Source organism: Rhinichthys klamathensis, unplaced genomic scaffold (genome assembly GCF_029890125.1).
Source record: "Rhinichthys klamathensis goyatoka isolate OS25496 unplaced genomic scaffold, OSU_Roscu_1.1 h1tg000056l_1, whole genome shotgun sequence".
Classification (NCBI taxonomy): domain Eukaryota; kingdom Metazoa; phylum Chordata; class Actinopteri; order Cypriniformes; family Leuciscidae; genus Rhinichthys; species Rhinichthys klamathensis.
Window position 1 is genome coordinate 157,963 of NW_026606601.1, and position 18,534 is coordinate 176,496.

Below are 18,534 nucleotides of genomic sequence, written 5' to 3' on the forward strand. Positions count from 1 at the left end.
AATAGTTCACCCAAAAAGGAAATTGTTCACTTAAAAAAATGTCATCATTTACCCTCTGAATTCATTCCAAGCCCATATGAATTTCTTTATTTTGTTGTAGTTGAACTGAAAAGGAATTATTTTACAGAATGTCCTCACATATCTTTTCCTTACAATGAAAGTGAAAGGGGACTGGGGCTGTCGAGCACCAAAAAAACAAAATCACTATAAAAGTGGTCCATACAACTTTATTCCAAGTCTTCTGTCATGTGATAGCTTTTTATATAAATGTGTATATAATTTACTTTTCTGTTCCAAAGTTTGGGGTCAGTAAGATTTGGAAAAAAAAAAAAAATATATATATATATATATATATATATATATATAAATTCATCATACTTTTATTCAGCAAGGATTAATTAAATTGATCAAAAGTAACAGTAAAGACTTTAAATTGTAATAATTATTCACAATATTACTGTTTTTATTGTATTTTTAATCAAATGAATGCAGCCTTAGTGAGCACAAGACACTTCCTTCATCTTACCAACCCTAAACTTTTGAACAGAAGTCTAAATATAATTTTTGAAATATTTTCATTGTTATTCACTGGGAATCTTTCGCTTCTGACATATCTCTCAAAACTCATTTGCACTCGCATCATATTTAAATAAGTCACATCAAAACATGTCACACCAGGTTTGATGTCATGGATTTGATTGGTTACAAGACACATGAGACCCAAAGACGAGATTGACATTTCACGTCAACCATGTCAAACCCGACGAGATGTTTTGACGCACATTTGAATGTACACAAACAGAAATGAGATTTAAGACATATGACAGAAGAAAATATTTTCGGTGAAAAAGTATTAAAATTTCAGATGTCAGAAGACTTTTAATATAGCCGTATAGACCACTTTTATGATCCCTTAATAATGCTGTTTTTTGCAATTTTTGGAGCTCAAAAGTTCAAGTCCCCATTCGCTTTCATTAGTTTCATCGTATTTCATTGTTCCCCTTACAGTCATACAGGTTTGGAATGACATGAGGGTGAGAAAATGAATTTATTATTTATTTATTTATTTTTTACTGGAAAACAAAACAAAGATGCCAACTAAGAATGGGATATTTACAGTTTTTCTTTCTTTTTCTTTTTCTTTTCTGTCTGTTTTCCTCTTTCACAAACAACTGCCTTCACGTATCCTCTCAAGGGCCACTGTAAAACATGCATAATGGACACACACACATAAGGGTGAGGTGGGGGAATAGCAGACCTAGTTTCAGCCAGCTCATGCGTTAAATCATGTCAGCCCTCATCGTGCCCGCAGCTGAGCTTACAGTTCAGCTACAGAGATGAACCATCTTCACCAGATCACCCTTCACTTGTCTACACCTCGCACGGCCATTTATCAAAACGTTGGTTTGAATATTTCATGTCGCAGCAACTTCCTTGATCTGAAGGCCGGTAGGACAGCACAATGTGAGCTTATGAACCGGCTGTGGCGATCAATGTCCATTCAAAATCTTTATTGGATGCATTTTTCTCAGATGTTTATGTAATTTAAATCTGAAAGTCTTCTGTTGGTCTGTCAGCAGCTTGGGGAGACCAAAGGTCCAAACCCGATAACCACAGTGGCCATGCCTGTGTTTAGCACCAAGAATGAAACGGTAGGGAGAATGTCTGTGTGTTTATGTGTGATATCTGTTGATCTAGCACATATTTTGAGTTTCAATATATACATATATATGTATGTAGTATGTGTGTATAAAATATAAATATAATAATATATATACACACATATAATATAAACAAGCTTTTATGTTAGATGCGATTAATCACGATTAATCGATTTGACAGCACTAAAAATTAATATTTTTTCATACATATCTATTTGTTTAATCAAACTCGTCGGAACACAATTAATATTATGCTGTAACATTGATGGTGTGTTTCACTTATAGTTCATATTCATTGAGCTTTGACATAATTAATATCCACCATACAACAGCTTCAAATGGTTTATTTTTTTCTTTACTTTAAACACACTTTACAAACGAATACCTATTAATATCAATGAGAAGTGAACAAATGCATACGAAAATGTGTGTGAAAATAAAATTGTCTCTCTGCAGAAAAACCAAGGCATCCTGCTAGGCGTTGTGGGCACTGACATCCCCATTCAAGAGTTAATGAAAACCATCCCAAAACACAAGGTAGGATGTTACCACCAACAAATAGCCATGCATTCCAAAATCAATTTTAATCTGTTCAATTTCACACTCTCTATATCTTAAAGTGGGCTGAAGTGTGATAATGCTATCATTTTTTAAATCTTATCTTCTTTTCTCCAGCTAGGAATACATGGATACGCATTTGCCATTACCAATAACGGATATATCCTGACACATCCAGACCTGAGGCCCCTGGTAAGGACTAATATGTTGTTCTGGGCCCATAAACAGCCTTATATTAGAACTATATTAGGAATATGATGCAATTACATCCATGCCCAAAAAAAAAAAGCTGGCTCAGGTAAAATCTACCCACACATGCAGTGTGTGCTTGTGAGAGCGCTGGTGGGACGCTGAAGTGCATCATGGGAGATGTAGTTTTTGTAATCCCAACCCTTTTCCTCTGATATATTGCATGCAGGAATAAAAGCCCATTCATGTGCCTGCCAGGGCTGATCAGAGCACTGAGGTAACTCACCCTTCGCAGGGACACCCCTCACCCCGCTCTCAGTCACCATGCGTGACTGTGCGTCTCTGTGTGTCGTGAACGTGTTGGTGTTCTCGTCGTAGTGTGGCTCCAGTGCTGCTGTGTATCAGTTTGTGTTTGCGTAGCGGTGGTGTGCATCAGTCAAGGCTTCTGAGTGTGTGTATTTACAGACCACACTGACTCTGTGTTGCTGAACAGGGACAGTGTTTACTGTTGTTGAATGTGGTAAATGCTAAAATGAGTATTATTAGTGAGTAACATTGGTTATGACGGTTTACTATGAACTGGACTGGATTCAAGTAACATTCTTATGAATTTTTTTTGCCATTTTTAGGCTCTGTTCCAAACCCTAGTTAGCTAACAATCTAGGCAACATTTTAAAGATTAAAGGCAACCTCTCACCTTGGGAGCAAATTTATGCTGGATTTTAATATTAATATTGGACATTATATAAGTGATGTATAGTTCATGCGAATCCCAGGTTGCATCCCAGGGATTTTTTACATAAATGTAAAATAAAGTATAGAAAATAGCTAGTATTGTTATTGTTAGCTTATACTAAAACTGTTAAAACAAAGTTTGAAAAATTAATAAACTGTTGAAAATAAAGATTAAATTCAACTAAATGTAAATATTTTATTTCAATAAGTTGCAAGGCAAAATTTCACATTTTTGTTTCATTAAAAAATATCAAATAAGTTAAGTACTAAAATTAGTAAAATGAAAACTGAAATAAATAAATAAACTATTTTTAAAAATGCTAAACTAATAAAAAATATAGCTGCGAGCAGCAATTAAGGGGCCAAGCACAAAAAAAGACATGATGAGTCATGCACGCATTGCTGGGAGCATCAGAAACACTGCAACAATGAGTAATTAAAGACATTTTTAGATTATTTTAGGCAAAACTGCTGAAAAATCGTAAACACAATCACTAGACTCATGGAGATACAGCCTCGCATCCTTTTTGACGTGTTCTTTGTCAAATTCATATGCGAGTTATTTGAGAACGGTTTGGTTTTTTGAAAAGCTTTTAATAACTTTTTGCCAGCATTGTCTGATAATGATGTGAGCTAATTTTGGTGAAAATCAAACAAACCACGAGTTCAAACGTAGGTTTTTCAGAAAATTTACATTTTCTTAATGTTTCTAGCCCTTATTTTTCAAAAGTTCTTAGCAAACATTAGTGTAAATTTGGACAGTTGGTGGCTCTAACTCAGAGATTGAGTAAGAGATTACAAAATTACTGTGGTAATGTTTAGATTGTCATTTATCTGTGTTCCAAATTTCACAACTTTTTACCATCCGGTTCTATGGGCTGCCAGAGACTCAAGAGCGAAAGAATAATAATAATAATCAGAAAACTAACAGATACAATAAGTACCTTCACACCTAACAAAATTAATCAAACTTAAACCAAAATTAAAATAAAACTGAAAATATAAAAATTAAAGCTTATTCAAAATATAAATAATACAACAATAACACTACATCCTAAAGTGAAGCATTCTGGAACTCTGGCCCTGCTTGTCTTAAAACAAGTTGGCAACTCAGTATAGGGATTGGAACAGTGCCATTGACTGACTAAAACCAATCTGAGCAAAAAAGATTAGACAGATTATTTTGACACAGATCTCTATAAGCCTAAAATTGGCTGGTCTGATAGTGTGTAAACAAAACTCATTTCCTTACACCACAGTTTCTCGATCCTCCTCCTGGACTCCCTCAGCACTGCACATGTTGGATGTTTCCCTTATGTAAAGGTGCTATAAGCTATTTTTTGGAATACCACACATAAAATGTCCCGACTACTGTCAGATATCACTAAAATAGCACCAGACTCCGACTCTAAATGAAAGAGTCAAGGAAGAGATCCATGCTTTTCCAATCAGAAAACCAGTCAATCAGAAATGTTTTGTGCCTGTCTAAATTTACTATGTCTGGGATTGCTTTGATCCTTTTAGAGAGATGCTGTGTTATTGAAGATTACAAAATGGTGAAACTGAGCAAATTGTTTACAGCACCTTTACCACACTTCATCATCTGATTAGACACCATAAATGCGCAGTGCTAGTGGGAAAGTCATGGAGTAGGAGTGAAAAACACTAGACTAATGGCCTCTTTCACCATGTACTGTACGTTTCTGTCTCCATTATGTTACTAATCATGTCATCCAGTTCCTAACTGTAACTGCACTGCCGTCCTCTAAAGCACTTCTTGTCCTCTGTGTGTCTCTTCCTGCAGTACCAGGAGGGCCAGAAGAGGAAGAAACCCAGTTACAGCAGCGTAGACCTGTCCGAGGTGGAATGGGAGGACACAGAGGATGTTGTATGGATTAGTTTCTGTGTTCTTACACAATGAGTGCAGACAATGCAATACACTGACTTACACAAGGCCCGTTCTTCACACCAAGAGCAATAACTATAACGATAACTATATTAGCGTCCACACCAGCGGACGACATCTTTCTATTTATTTTAAACATGCGCTGCAGTTTTGTCATCTGCTGCTTTAAATGCTCGATCTCTTTAAAGCAGGATCGATTCTGATTGGCTGTCACTGTTTTTATCATTCATCAGCTGGAAAAAAAGGTTCTGAAAGCGATTCCAATGATATTGTTTCTCTGTGTCGTTATTGTTATAGTTGTGGTGTGGATATTCTGCTATTCTTTTATATTTAGACTGATTTTTAGACCTATATCTTTATCTTTATCATTATTGTTATCATTCTTGGTGTGAATGGGACTTTAGACCAGCAACATACATTATACAAATACTCAGATGCAAATGCTTTGCAGTTACTCAGAGCTGTTATACATTAGGTTCACGTACTTGCATGAAGTGTTTTGCATCTTAGAAGTGTTGACATACAGTATTAAAATGAATAAGTGCTGCTTCAATGCTTCATAAATGTGTTTATTTGTAGTTGCGCACAGCAATGGTGAACAGGCGAACTGGCACTTTTTCAATGGAAGTAAAAAGAACAGTGGACAAAGGGGTAACGTTTTATAATTGCATGCTCAATCTTTTACTATTCCAGATTAATGATATATGATGTTAGTGTCATATAATTAAAAAAACATTAGTTTAATAGCAAAATATCAAAAATACTCCTCTCATGAGTGCTTACATAACTTCATAATCTTACCTTTAAATTTGTCCCCCACCAGAAACGTGTTTTGACGATGCACAATGATTATTACTACACTGATATTAAAGGAACTCCATTTAGGTAGGTCATGTCTCGTATATATGTAAATGTTTCTCAAATGTTTGCTTATAAAAGTATTACATTTGAACAAATGTTGATTGAAAGGACGTTACATTGTGATGATAAAAATATGACTTTTGAAATTGTGTTTTCTGCGTTTTGTAGTGTAGGTGTGGCGCTCTCGAGAGGGCACGGGAAATACTTCTTCAAGGGAAATGTTTCACTAGAAGCTGGTGAGGATTTGTTCTATTAGCAATACTTTATTTTTATGGTTAAAATGCTTGAATATATATTCTTGTCATAGCTTTGGATCACATATATTTTTATTTGTTTTCTTTCTATTAATTATTTAATTACTTTTTAGTCCTATTAAAGGTCTGATATATTGAGTTTGTTTCACCATTGTTATACAGTATGTTGATTTTTCATTTTGTGGGAATTTGAAATATGTAACCCAGAGAAATGTTAAAAATCCATAATTATGAACAATTCAAATACTTTAGACTTTTATTGGTGTATTTATACAGTATTGCTCAGTGTTATTTTCCTTTCATTGAGATACTATTTTAGTTTTCATTAATATTTTGAATTAGTTTTATTTGTATCTTTCCAGTTTTCCTTTTAATTTTAATTCAAAGTTTTAGTTATTTTGTTGTATGTTTTTTTTTTACATTTTTATTAGTTTTTTAAATTAGTGTAGTGTTTGTTAATTCTTATTTCAGTTTTAGTTATTTTAGTACATTAAGTTAGACTAAATTAAAATAATAAATATTGCCTTGGCAACTAGCTGAAATAAAATAAATTAATTTTTTTATATATTTCATTTTATTTAAAGTATTGATTTTTTTTAAGGTTTTGGTTTTAGTTTTAACTAACTATAATAACCCTGATTTGCTGAATCATTTATTCCTTTTATATAATGTCTTATGAACCCTTTATATTATCTATATAACCCTTTATACACACAACCAGAATAAATCTCTCAGAATTTATTTAAGAGTCCAGTGAATAATAAATAATTTTTTCATACCTCTTTCTCTGATTTATCTATAAGTATCCAGGAGTGTTCCTGATACCGCCAGTTCATCTGTAATCCTCTATAATATAATATATTTTTTTTTAGGTCTACATGATCTGGAGCAACCAGATGTTGCCCTTGCTGATGAATGGTAAAGACTTTTATTGACACTCAATGTATAACACTCTATTACTGTTATTAATCACACAAGTATCAAATATTGTGCGTTTTTACGTTTTTGTTTCAGGACGTACTGTAATACAGATGAGCATCACGATCATCGTCACCTGACTCAAGTTCAGGCCATCAAACTGTACATGACCAGCCGTAAACCACACCTCAAATGTGAGCATCATTAATAGACGATTCCTAACGTCAACATGAAATCAAAATTGACCCCGTTTACTTTCTTAATACATGTTCCTGGTCTTATTGTGATCGATTCATCAGTGCATGTTGTTCTAAGGAGACATGTTTGTCTTCATAATCTTTCATCAAGTGGTTCTGCTTCTGAAATGATTTTACTTTCAGCTCAGTTTTCAGTTAAATGAGCTCAATTGATTGGTTTTTCAGTATGAACTTCTGTGGAATCGTCATACTGCAGTATATGCAGTAGCAGATTCTCCTGCAACGTTTTTGCCACATTGTCCTTCTTCTAGATCTTACACCTTGCTTACAAAATTTTATGAATTAACAAAAAAAGCTTACAAAATTATTATGGAGTGTGTAAATGTCCTCTCTTGTGTTGTAGGTGACAGAGAGCTGATTCAGCAGGTTCTGTTTGATGCTGTGGTAACCGCTCCCTTAGAAGCATACTGGACTGGACTGGCCCTCAATAAGTCTGAGTGAGTTTGGACTTTTACCCTTTACTCGTTCTATTTACTAAATGAATTTTAAAAGAGCCATATTTCATACGTTAAGTTTATTAGACCAACCATGTTCCACCCTCTGTTTGTCTCTTGAATCTAAAAAGGCTGTTTTTGTAGTTTATACTGTAGTTTTTGGTAAATTGTGTTGGTTGACTGGGTAGGAAAGCTTTGTTCATGTTAGAGGCAGTCTTGTCTAAAACTGTTTTATGTTTGTTTTTATCAACAGGAATTCTGATAAAGGGGTTGAGATCGCTTTCCTCGGCACCCGCACTGGTCTTTCCAGAACCAACCTGTTTGTGGTTCCCGAACAGCTGACCAATCAGTGAGTCAATCAGTGAACGCCTAATGACTGATTCTAAACTCAACACACTAGCCTATTAAAAAGCCTCAATAAGTGTAAATGACGAATGGTGAAGTAAAATATCCTCTATGGTTGAACGTGTTTTCAGAGATTTCCTCACCGCTGAAGACAGAGAGGGTGTCTTTAATGCAGATCACTTCCCTCTGTGGTATAAAAGAGCCGCAGAGCAGGTGCCCGGCACATTTGTGTACTCCATTCCCTTCAGTTCAGGTATGATGCTCAAGTACATAACACACATACAAAGTTTTCATGTCATGCAACATACGGATTTAAGGATGGCGTCATGCAGGAAAAAAGCAGTTGATGAGTATTAACATTTTTTCGAATTTAGCTAACATTAATTTCATTATAATTCTTTTATAATGGTTTTGTCCATTGCATAGTCATGTTTTCAAGAAAATTAAGAAAAATAATCCATAAAAAATTATGTGTGGTTGTATATATATATATATATGGTATTGTTCTGAATATAAGACAATGTTTTTTTCTTGGAAATACATCTGAAAAACTGGGGTCATCTTATATTCAGGGTCTAGACTTTCATGTGTCAATAATACAACCGCAACAATTGGTAGCGCCAAATACGTGTAAAATGAGTGTGCCCCCCAGGACTGAAGTGACCCACCCCTATAAACTATTGGTAGTTTACAGTTCCAGGGGACCATATGATGGCGAGTGACCGTCCAGAACAGAGCGGTTAAAAAGTCGGGCAAGTGAACCAGTAACTGAGGAGAGGTTATGATGCAAACTTTAAGCTCATGGAGATAAACACAGCAGAGTCATCTAACAACTCTCAAGCAGCCAAGAAATACGGCGTGTCAGAGTGTAGTGTTAGAAGATGGCGAGCCCAAAAAGACAGTCTTAAAAATGCTAACAGTCAAAGAAAAGCTTGCCACGGTCCTAAAAGCGACCATTTTTTTGAAGACATTGACAGCAAAGGCTGTCACTTTACGTTCGAAAACCGATTGCACAATCGATCGGACCAACCAACACAAGTATCGAAAACGAAAATAAGGAATCGATTTTAACGGCCTTCTCTCAGAGTGCGTCCAGCTCGTCACGACACGCCCGCAGCGAACGCGCGTCACACAGCAACTGCAGGCTCTGACAAACACACATACAAACTATACTATACTTCTGCATAATGTGTCTCTTTTTACAACAAAAATGTGAATTCTATGTGTATTCAGACAGTCTCATGCATACAGATACAGATTCGGCCAACAATCGCCTATGTAGGGCAAAATTTGTTTGACATTTCTAATCGTAAACACAGCCATGTTGAAGCCTGCAGTAATGTTTTTCATTGATGTTATGGCAGTCCACTCTGCTTATTGTTTTTCGAGAATGTTGCACTCCTGTTTGTCATTGTGCACGAAACTTCATGCCAATAAATCATCAGAAATATTGCTGACTTGTGCGCGTCTCAAGCGCCCTCTTTACGTTCTTCCTAATGCCTGTTAACTGCTGTCTTTTTAGCGCTATGTGATCGGAAACAACACTCATATCCCTGAATCAGATAGGTAATGCCGATCAAACACCTGTGTTTTTGACATGCCAACAACTGTCACTGTACATGAAAAAGGTGAGAAATCAGTCATTGTGAAATCTTCTGGACATGAGAAGAGCCTCGTGACTGTCATGTTAGCGGGTCTCGCTGACGGGACCAAACTTCCCCCTGTACGTGATTTTAAAATGTAAGATGGTACCCAAGGAGACAATACCAGCTGGTAATACCAATGGTATTATCGTTCGTGCTCAGGAGAAGAGCTGGATGAAGACTGCGCTTGTGGTGAACTGGCTTAAGGTGGTGTGGGGCAAAATAAGAGAAAGTTGCTAGTTTTAGATGCTTTCTGTGGACACGTGACTGCGCCTGTCAAAACTGCGGGCAATGAACTGTGGCGGGGGGGTGACAAGTTAGCTACAGGTGTTGGATGTAGTGGTAAACAAGCCATTCAAAGATAAACTGTGCAAGAGATAAACAGAGTGGCTGCTGTCTGGCAATCACACACTCACACCATCTGGAAAGATTCAGAAGCCTGTGGTGAGTCTGCTCTGTGATGGGATCCTCCAGGCATGGGCTGCAGTGCCCCCGGAGAGCATCATCAACGGCTTCAAAACATGCTGTATCTCAAATTCTTTGGAAGGGTTCGAGGATGCCCTTCTGTGGGAGGAGCTGGTGGAGCCAGAGCAGAAGATTAATGATAGTGAGAGTGAACCCTGTGAGGCAGAGGACCTCTGTGAGGAATACACTAATGACACATGAATGACATGATGATCTGAGAGGCCAAGTTAGGCCAGTCATCTTATATTTGGAACAATGCGGTATATATACATTTAACATTTATGTAATTGTTAAATATATTATTTTTAACATTTAAATATGTTTACTAAGTATATTTATTTAGATTTAAATATTAAATATGGTACATAATACTCACCCATTGCTTCACCGCACATATTTAGCAGATCATACAGCTAATTAGTTTTGTAAAGATCATCATTTAACTCTAACATATTTCAGGTGGATCTTCAAAATGACAGTTTAATGGCAAAACTGCCATGATTATGTCCGTTTAATGAAAGCTGGATACTGTTGATGTAATAGCGCATCAGTGCGGTTTGTTACTCTAGCTGCACTGTACTGCTTTCCTCACGCAGACTGTCTGCTTATCTCTCTTTCCTTCGCCTGTAATTAATGTGCCCTACTTTTATGTTCACGCAATGTGTGTGTGTGACAGATCAGGATCATTACATCCCACTCAACAGCTCTTGGGCCCCTTATCACACAGACAACGCTGATCTTCCAACTCTCTCTGATCAAACACTCTCTCTCAATTGCCTGTGCCACTGTAAATGAGCTCTGTTTTATCATCTAACTGAGTTTTTGTTTCAATCCATGCTGCTTTTGATCTGAATATGCAAAGGAAGGAGTTGCTCTTAATAGATTTATGCATATAAATATTTATGTAAATAAATGCTGCACTCTAGTGGTTATGACATGTCTTTCAGAGCAATGGATAGAGCTTCAGGATCCAGATTTTATATCGGATATCCCAGCACATTTTTTTGTGTAAACATACAAAAAAATGTCCAAACAAAACATTCAACATTGGAATTTTATTATGAACCAGTATTGTAATCAGTCTGTGTCATATTTTCCTGTACTTTCTGTAGTTTTGTTAGTATTTTGAATATTGGGGAGGTCATTTGACCTGTCTATGTTGGGATCAGTCTAATTTAACTAGTTTTTACCAAGTGACAGATGAATTTGCACCTAATAGAAAATTTTGATTGGACACGTAACCTTTGACGTCAGCAATAATAGATATGTGTGGCGAGCAGGACGAGGTCGAGGGCCGTGGGAGGATGGCGCAAGGCAGGTGTCGCTCGTTAGTAATCACCCCACCGGCCCTCGACCTCGTCCTGCTCGCCACAATATGGAAACAAGTTTTTAAGCCTGATTTTTTTGTTTTCATAATTACATATGATTATATGGTTAGTTGCATTTTATTATTTGTATTTAGCATTGCTTTTCCCCTTAAAAAAGACCTGCAAGCCATGTTTGAGCAGTTAAGAACCATTTCTTTAGTGGATTCTTCCAGATTTCATGATCATTGATGATGCTGCTGTAAATACTATAAGTGTTAATTTGTTATATTTCTTTTGAAGGGGGTGAAAATAAGAGTGTGGTTTTGGCAAGCACTGCTATCCAACTACTCGATGACAGAAAGTCTCCTATAGTGGCAGGTAAATGTTTTCATATTTCAAAGCAATATGATTATATTATAATATATTGTTTTTTAAATGTATTGTTGGCTAAAATGCAACTGACTTACACCGAGCACTGCTAAACATCATAATATTAAATGTGTTTTTATGACACCCAAAGCTGTGGGAATTCAAATGAAGCTGGAATTCTTTCAGAGGAAATTTTGGACGGCCAGTCGGCAGGTAAGCACAGAAATGTATGCTCATGAAAATATAAAAATATATATTTATCACACCAGACCTTCTACTGATGTGTTTAACGTGTATAATTACCTGCTGCATAACAGCTCTGTTTATGAGAAAAAATGTACAAGACCATGCTAGATAACTCTAAAGCAAGTATCTGTATATAAATAGCATTAATGTATATATTTGCTTCATGTCTTTGCCATTGCATTTGTTCACGCAGTGTAATGCTCTGGATGGCAAATGTACCATCAGCTGTGATAATGAGGTAAATGTGACTCTTTCTCTCCCTTTGGCCATATTTTCAATGATGGCACTCATAAAATGGCCTGTATTCTCTACATACTCATTATACAATAGGCATTTCTGGAACATGACAGACTTACTAGATCAGTCTGCACTTATGATATATGACACATGACAATGCCTTATAGCGTTTCTCATTTTAAATTCTATGTCTTTTAGTAATGGCTTTGGTATAAAAAGCTATGAAATGCATATTATTTTACTGTCTCGTTGCATTTGGCCTGAAAATACATTTCAAAATGTAACTGAAAATACGCTACGAAAAGTTCAGTGGAGGTTTATCAGAATTTTCTACCTTTCTCATATTAGGACATTAAATGCTATCTCATAGACAACAATGGCTTCATCCTGGTCTCTGAAGACACTTCTCAGGTATTGCATATGGACAATTGTATCACAAGAGCTGTACATAAAACCATTCAGTATCAATATTGTTATGCAATGGAGACTAACTGTCCATAATGTTTCCCACAGACAAACCTCTTCTTTGGAGCAGTGGAGGGAGCTGTCATGAACAAACTGCTTCTGATGGGCTCATTTAAAAAGTGAGAGATGACAACACAAATAGTACACAAATATGCACTGTTCATATTTTAACCTTGGTTTACTAATTAATCTGTTAAATTAATTAACCTGCATAGACAGGCTTCAAGTTTTTTTTCACTGTACATCTATAAACACTCTTATTTGCATATTTATGAGGTTAATTCGACTGGTTGGACAAGTACAACATGCAACGAGTATGCAACCTGTTTTAATTAACTATAAACAATATTCATATTTATGATCTCTTCATCAATCCAGAACACTTAAAAAAGTCTTTTTGTTGTTAAAATATCTAAACATCCTTAAACAAGATAAATTGAGTCAGTTGTTTTTTAGAGAATATGTCCTGATTTTCTCTCTAAATTGAGTTATATTTAGATCAAAAAGCAAGCTTATAGAGTTCTATGATGTTTTACTTCATGAATATTTAATGAGGCCTGCATTGTTTAGCGTAAGATTGTCTGACCTCATTCTTTAAAATTTATACTTTTAGCACTGAAATGTGGCGCAAACTCAGGGTCGAAAGTGGCATTAAAACAGTCTTGATTTTGTTTTTGAGCTCTACTAGAATAGGGTTTCATGCTTGATTGTTAAAAAAAAAATTGTTTTCATATTTGGCATTGTTGCAGCACCTCTCTTCCCAGTTTGCCTGTAATACTCTGTTTAGCTCCTGTCTCTATGAAGCCCCTCCTTCTGAAAAGCACTGTGTGCTCTGATTGGTCAGCTGGACTAGCGTGCTGGGATTGGTCAAACGCTTCGAGCATATTTCAGAAATGTCACAACACTTACCATAACTCAACTTTACCAGGCCTCGCTCCCATTATATTTGCATACATGTATGCCTTTGGCGGGAATTATTTAAATGAGGAATATTGTGTACATTCCTGAAAGAAAACTGTTCAGGGTGTTTCAGGGAGTTAAGAAACAGTGCCTTTTTCAGACCTTTTTTCATGCTCAAACAGCATTACACACTAAAGCATAATAGGTCCTTTTTTAAACATTCCTTAACCCTGGGTGGCTTTAACCTGGGATTAAATAAGAAATAAACTCAGGGTTGAGTTTAGTAGTAAATCTGCTTCTGCTTTTGTTCCTGCTAGGATTAATTTGTATGACTATCAGGCTCTCTGTAAAGAGTTCGCAGGCAGCAGTGACAGTGCACGCACTTTACTGGATGTGAGTACGCTATCATCTGTGCTGTAGTGTTTGACTTCAGTGCCTCTGGATTCTATTTCCTGTCTCCACTGACATGCTGCGCTCTTCCTTTCAGCCCTTCACCACTGTGAAATGGCTCTTGACAGAACTTGTCATGTGAGATAAAAGCCTTTTGCTTTATAATTATTATTGTCAGCTTGGGTTCTTCAGTCTGTGTTTCTGAATGAGAATGTGTCTTTATCACAGATTTCTGCTGGAGTTTAACCTGTATAGCTGGTGGAACTGGGACTCGACAGTCAAAGGTATCAGTCCATATATGACATGTTAATGGGTTTACATGCTCCTGTGAGCATGCCCTTGTTATATTCTATTTCATCCTCATGATATATAATAGATATTACATTTTAATCTAATAAAGGACTAAAAAGATTATAAATCTCAATTAGGTCGATGACATATTAATCACACATAGCAGAAAATGTAGTTTATATAAACTGTCATGTTGGCTATCATGACCATAATGCAAACCAAAAACAATATAATATATATTAATAATGATATATTGTTTCAGCTGGGGAAGGTAGGAGGTAACGCTGATAGTGCGCTGCAGGACTAACTTACAGCAAAAAATGAACCAGACTATTTAAATGTTGAGCAAGCAATTTCATTGGCTGCAGGATCAGCAGAGGCCAATCAGCTTGTGCCATGTGTTAATGATGTGTTTGCTTGCAGATTGCATGTAAAGGATCTCTAGAGTTTCATGACTGAACTATATATATACATACACAATTGAGTGTGTTTTAAGAGCATGATAATATACACTGAGATGTGCATTAAAGTAGATGGTTGGGTTGAACTGAGTGTGATGAGTATTTTTTCATCTGTGCAGCCCAGAGAGCTCAGAGGACAATGATGGTGCCATGTGACACAGAATACCCAGCCTTTGTCTCTGAGCGCACCATCAAAGAGACCACAGGGAACATTGACTGTAATGGCTGTATTCGGTGAGAACATCTGTCTATGAGTGTGCATGCTTATTTAAAATGCACAACATAATTGAGTGGAAAGTTGCATTTTTTAAAACACAAATGACTTTGAAATGATTCTGATGTGAGTTGAAGTTGCAACACTAATGCATTTGAATGTTCTGATGACACATTGTGTTGTCTTTAAAGTGATATGGATTTAAAAAGGCTACTATGCTAGCATTTGCTTTGTGAAAATGCACTTTTATATTTAACTAGCACCACTCACTTTTTGGGTTAAAGGGTTTTCAGCCAAGCCACAGCTGAAGTGCCATAAAACCACACCTGCTAGCACTTTATAATAACTTTAAATGATACTATATGCATTTATATTATATATAACTCTCACAGTCACCTTCATTCTTCTAATTAAAAAGCGTCTGGTTAGAACTGTGTGCATGTGGCAAATGTCTGCCACATATAACTGACTGACTGTGGTTATTTTGCCCTCGATGGGTGCAGCCCACCTACATCTGAGAGTTGACAACATTAAACAGAGCTGCGCTTCACCTTCTCATATCTTTATTTTCAACTTATAGTGCTGTGTGTTGCTAAATGTCATGCAGACAATAATGATTGTTATCGGAGATGAGCTGAAATCCACAGTATTATGGAATTATCACATGCTTATTTATAAAGAATATCACAAAAGATGTATTTTATAGATAAGATATTATTTGGATAAAAAATATACAGATTTAATAAATATCGTATATTTAGAGTTAATACTGTATATTTAGAGATTTTTAATTGAATCATTTTGTTAAAGTTGGCATGAAACAGAAGTTGCAATAGTCTTTTCTTCCCTATTGTGAATCGTATATCCCAGGGAAAATGCTTCTCGAACAGCAAAAAAATGTAGGATGGGACTTGATTTCATGGTGATTTTAACAATATAGTCATGTTTTAGTTTTTTTTTTTAAGTGTACTTTTTAATTTTGATGTGCAGAAATGTTTTGTACATTTATATGTGGTTTCCAGACTTAATCAAAATAGGACAGACTTGATTTGTCATCAGGTAAATAAGAAATACTTTTAGAGTTACTGTGACCTCACTTCTTATTTTCTGTGTTTTCCCACTCAGGACGTTTGTGATTCAGCAGATTCCCAGCAGTAACCTGTTCATGGTGGTTGTTGAGAATAAATGTGACTGTGGTTCCGCCCCTCCAGTTACCATGCAGCCCATTGAGATCATTTATATCCTTTCATAAACTAAAAAAAACTGCTTGTTTAGAATGTGGAGGTTTAACATGAGTATTTGTATAAATATCAGCCTTGACCTCTGAGCACATAATGAGTCTCTGAAGTGCGACAGACTGAAGTTTCAAAAGGATCGCAGACGGCCAAAGTCATGTCATCCATTTCATCCAGAGGTACGGAGAGAGGGTTTTTGTTTGTGTGTATTATATATAATTACCATATCATAGACGCACTTCATCATCACCATCATTTATTTTAAATATAATAAATAAAAGTAGCCCTAGTAGGTCTGCCCCTTAATAGTAGACCAAACGTTAGAATTTAACTGATGGGATGGTCGCAGAAAAACAAATCTCCACAGGAAGTGGTGAAGACAGATCATTAACATGGCTGGTCCATGTGCTAATTATCTCAGGCAGAAAATCTTAAGTGTGGGATCATTTCTTGAGGGTAATGTATGACCCCAAAAAGGTGATGTGCAAACTCTGCAGGCAAACTTTCGCCTATCATTCATCGACCTCAAACATGGCGTATCATTTGAAAGATATAAGTAGTAGCCTAACGTTAGTAGTAGCCTAAGTATTAGCCTAACGTTGGCCGTTAACATACTGTATATAAATGTATGTCTAAATTTATAGTATTCATAAAACAGTAGGCGAAAAATACATGGAGGACCAAATACTTCTTGCGAGATTCTGAAGTGCGCCTCCAATGGACACTTTAATATCCCATGAGGCCACAGGAGAGCATTTGTGAATGGCAGTCAACTGACGCTGAAGATCACATGACACTGATAACATGGCAGATGTATGATTTCTCTTTTTGCGCATTGTCGAGTCAGTGTCGTCAACTTCATATTTGCAGTCAACACTGACTCAGAAAACACTAGTTATTATTATAAAAGTGCAACTAGTCGACTAATGGCTTAAATGATCGACTACCATTCGACTAGGAAATGTTGTAATAGCAACGTTTCAATTGTGTTTATGTTGGTAGAACCCCATTCAATCTACATGTAAAATGCTCATCCATATCACGAGAGAAAGTACACTCAAAAAATGTTTGTGGGCCATTCACTCTTTAATTTTACACCTCTTGCCACTGGCAATTTACACAATAGTATTTCAACACCCCGGGTTGCCAGTTGACAGACAACACAGCGTATCACAGCCATGGACGCCATGTAAATGGTTATCCATTAAAAAAGCTATATGACCTGAGGCATATTAAACCAGGAATAAATATGAGAGATGGAGACGTCTTAAAGCGCAGAAAGACTTTTTCCACTTTCTGTTGTCAATTGCTCAATCTAGCAACCCGTGTGAGTGTGGAGTCTGGGGAGGAGGGATGGGGGAAACAACTCTCCCGAATATTTAAAATTTGAACTGAAGGTCCCATTTCAACCGCTAGCTGTCAATATTACATAGTGCACAAGACTCTACCATAGAGTTTTTCTCTATGGACTTGCTAACCCTAACTATATATTTTCTCAACAGGAGAACGCCATGGAATGTGGATCAGCAAATTCTTTGAGTTTTCCAATGGTGGCTATTTTATTCCCAGTTTTGTCATTCCTGGTCAGCAGGTGACCTCTGACCCCTGCCTTGACCCATTAGGCTTACTATACACTCCAATCAGAGCCTTGCTTCCGCCAAACATGAAGTCTCAGTCCACAGAGACAAAATCATCTTTGTGATGTCTGGATTACTGAAGATAGATGATATTTATTACCGTCAAAGACAGTGTTAGAATGTGCTGAGTGTTTTATTCTTACATATGGATCAGTGAACATACCTGGATATGAGTGGCCGTCACAGCTAACCGCAGTCCATGTAGCTGTTCTTCAAGGTTCTTTCATACTCCTCGACTTTAGGCTTAATCTGCTGTTAAGCACAGACAAAACTGAGCAGAAATGTTATTTATATAATTATTATTTGCCTGCTTCTCTGATTTATTCGGCATTTAATTTGAAGTCTTAAGATGCATGACGTAACAAAATAGGAATATTTCACAGTGCTGTTTGTAAGAATAGCATACATTGTCATCCAAAGATGAGATGTGGATTCTTCACAAACTTTATAAGTTTTGCCTGCCTAAAAAAAGTACTTGGAAAATAACTTTTAATTGCCTAAGCCCTTTACATCAAAGGAAAGCCATGTAATGTAAATAAAAACATATTTTCCATCA

The 18,534-nt window shown here is 36.3% G+C and overlaps 1 protein-coding gene across 4 annotated transcripts in view; it reads left to right on the forward strand.

Annotated features, from left to right (window-relative positions):
* cacna2d3 (calcium channel, voltage dependent, alpha2/delta subunit 3) overlaps positions 1-18,534 on the forward strand; it is a 46,239-nt gene extending 27,705 nt beyond the window's left edge. For 2 of the 4 annotated variants that reach the window (XM_056248533.1, XM_056248535.1), the window contains 24 exons: positions 1,578-1,652; positions 2,118-2,198; positions 2,337-2,411; positions 4,948-5,031; positions 5,629-5,700; positions 5,873-5,934; positions 6,079-6,146; positions 7,037-7,082; positions 7,179-7,276; positions 7,683-7,776; positions 8,027-8,122; positions 8,250-8,371; positions 11,834-11,911; positions 12,054-12,115; positions 12,342-12,386; positions 12,734-12,796; positions 12,899-12,969; positions 14,068-14,143; positions 14,238-14,278; positions 14,369-14,424; positions 15,012-15,126; positions 16,232-16,344; positions 16,438-16,520; positions 17,844-18,534. In XM_056248533.1, the coding sequence (XP_056104508.1) occupies positions 1,578-1,652; positions 2,118-2,198; positions 2,337-2,411; positions 4,948-5,031; positions 5,629-5,700; positions 5,873-5,934; positions 6,079-6,146; positions 7,037-7,082; positions 7,179-7,276; positions 7,683-7,776; positions 8,027-8,122; positions 8,250-8,371; positions 11,834-11,911; positions 12,054-12,115; positions 12,342-12,386; positions 12,734-12,796; positions 12,899-12,969; positions 14,068-14,143; positions 14,238-14,278; positions 14,369-14,424; positions 15,012-15,126; positions 16,232-16,344; positions 16,438-16,520; positions 17,844-17,936 (1,869 nt within the window). In that variant the 3' untranslated portion in view covers positions 17,937-18,534. The remainder of the gene's footprint in view (positions 1-1,577; positions 1,653-2,117; positions 2,199-2,336; positions 2,412-4,947; positions 5,032-5,628; positions 5,701-5,872; positions 5,935-6,078; positions 6,147-7,036; positions 7,083-7,178; positions 7,277-7,682; positions 7,777-8,026; positions 8,123-8,249; positions 8,372-11,833; positions 11,912-12,053; positions 12,116-12,341; positions 12,387-12,733; positions 12,797-12,898; positions 12,970-14,067; positions 14,144-14,237; positions 14,279-14,368; positions 14,425-15,011; positions 15,127-16,231; positions 16,345-16,437; positions 16,521-17,843) is intronic. The other 2 variants (XM_056248534.1, XM_056248536.1) reach the window with 1 other exon arrangement.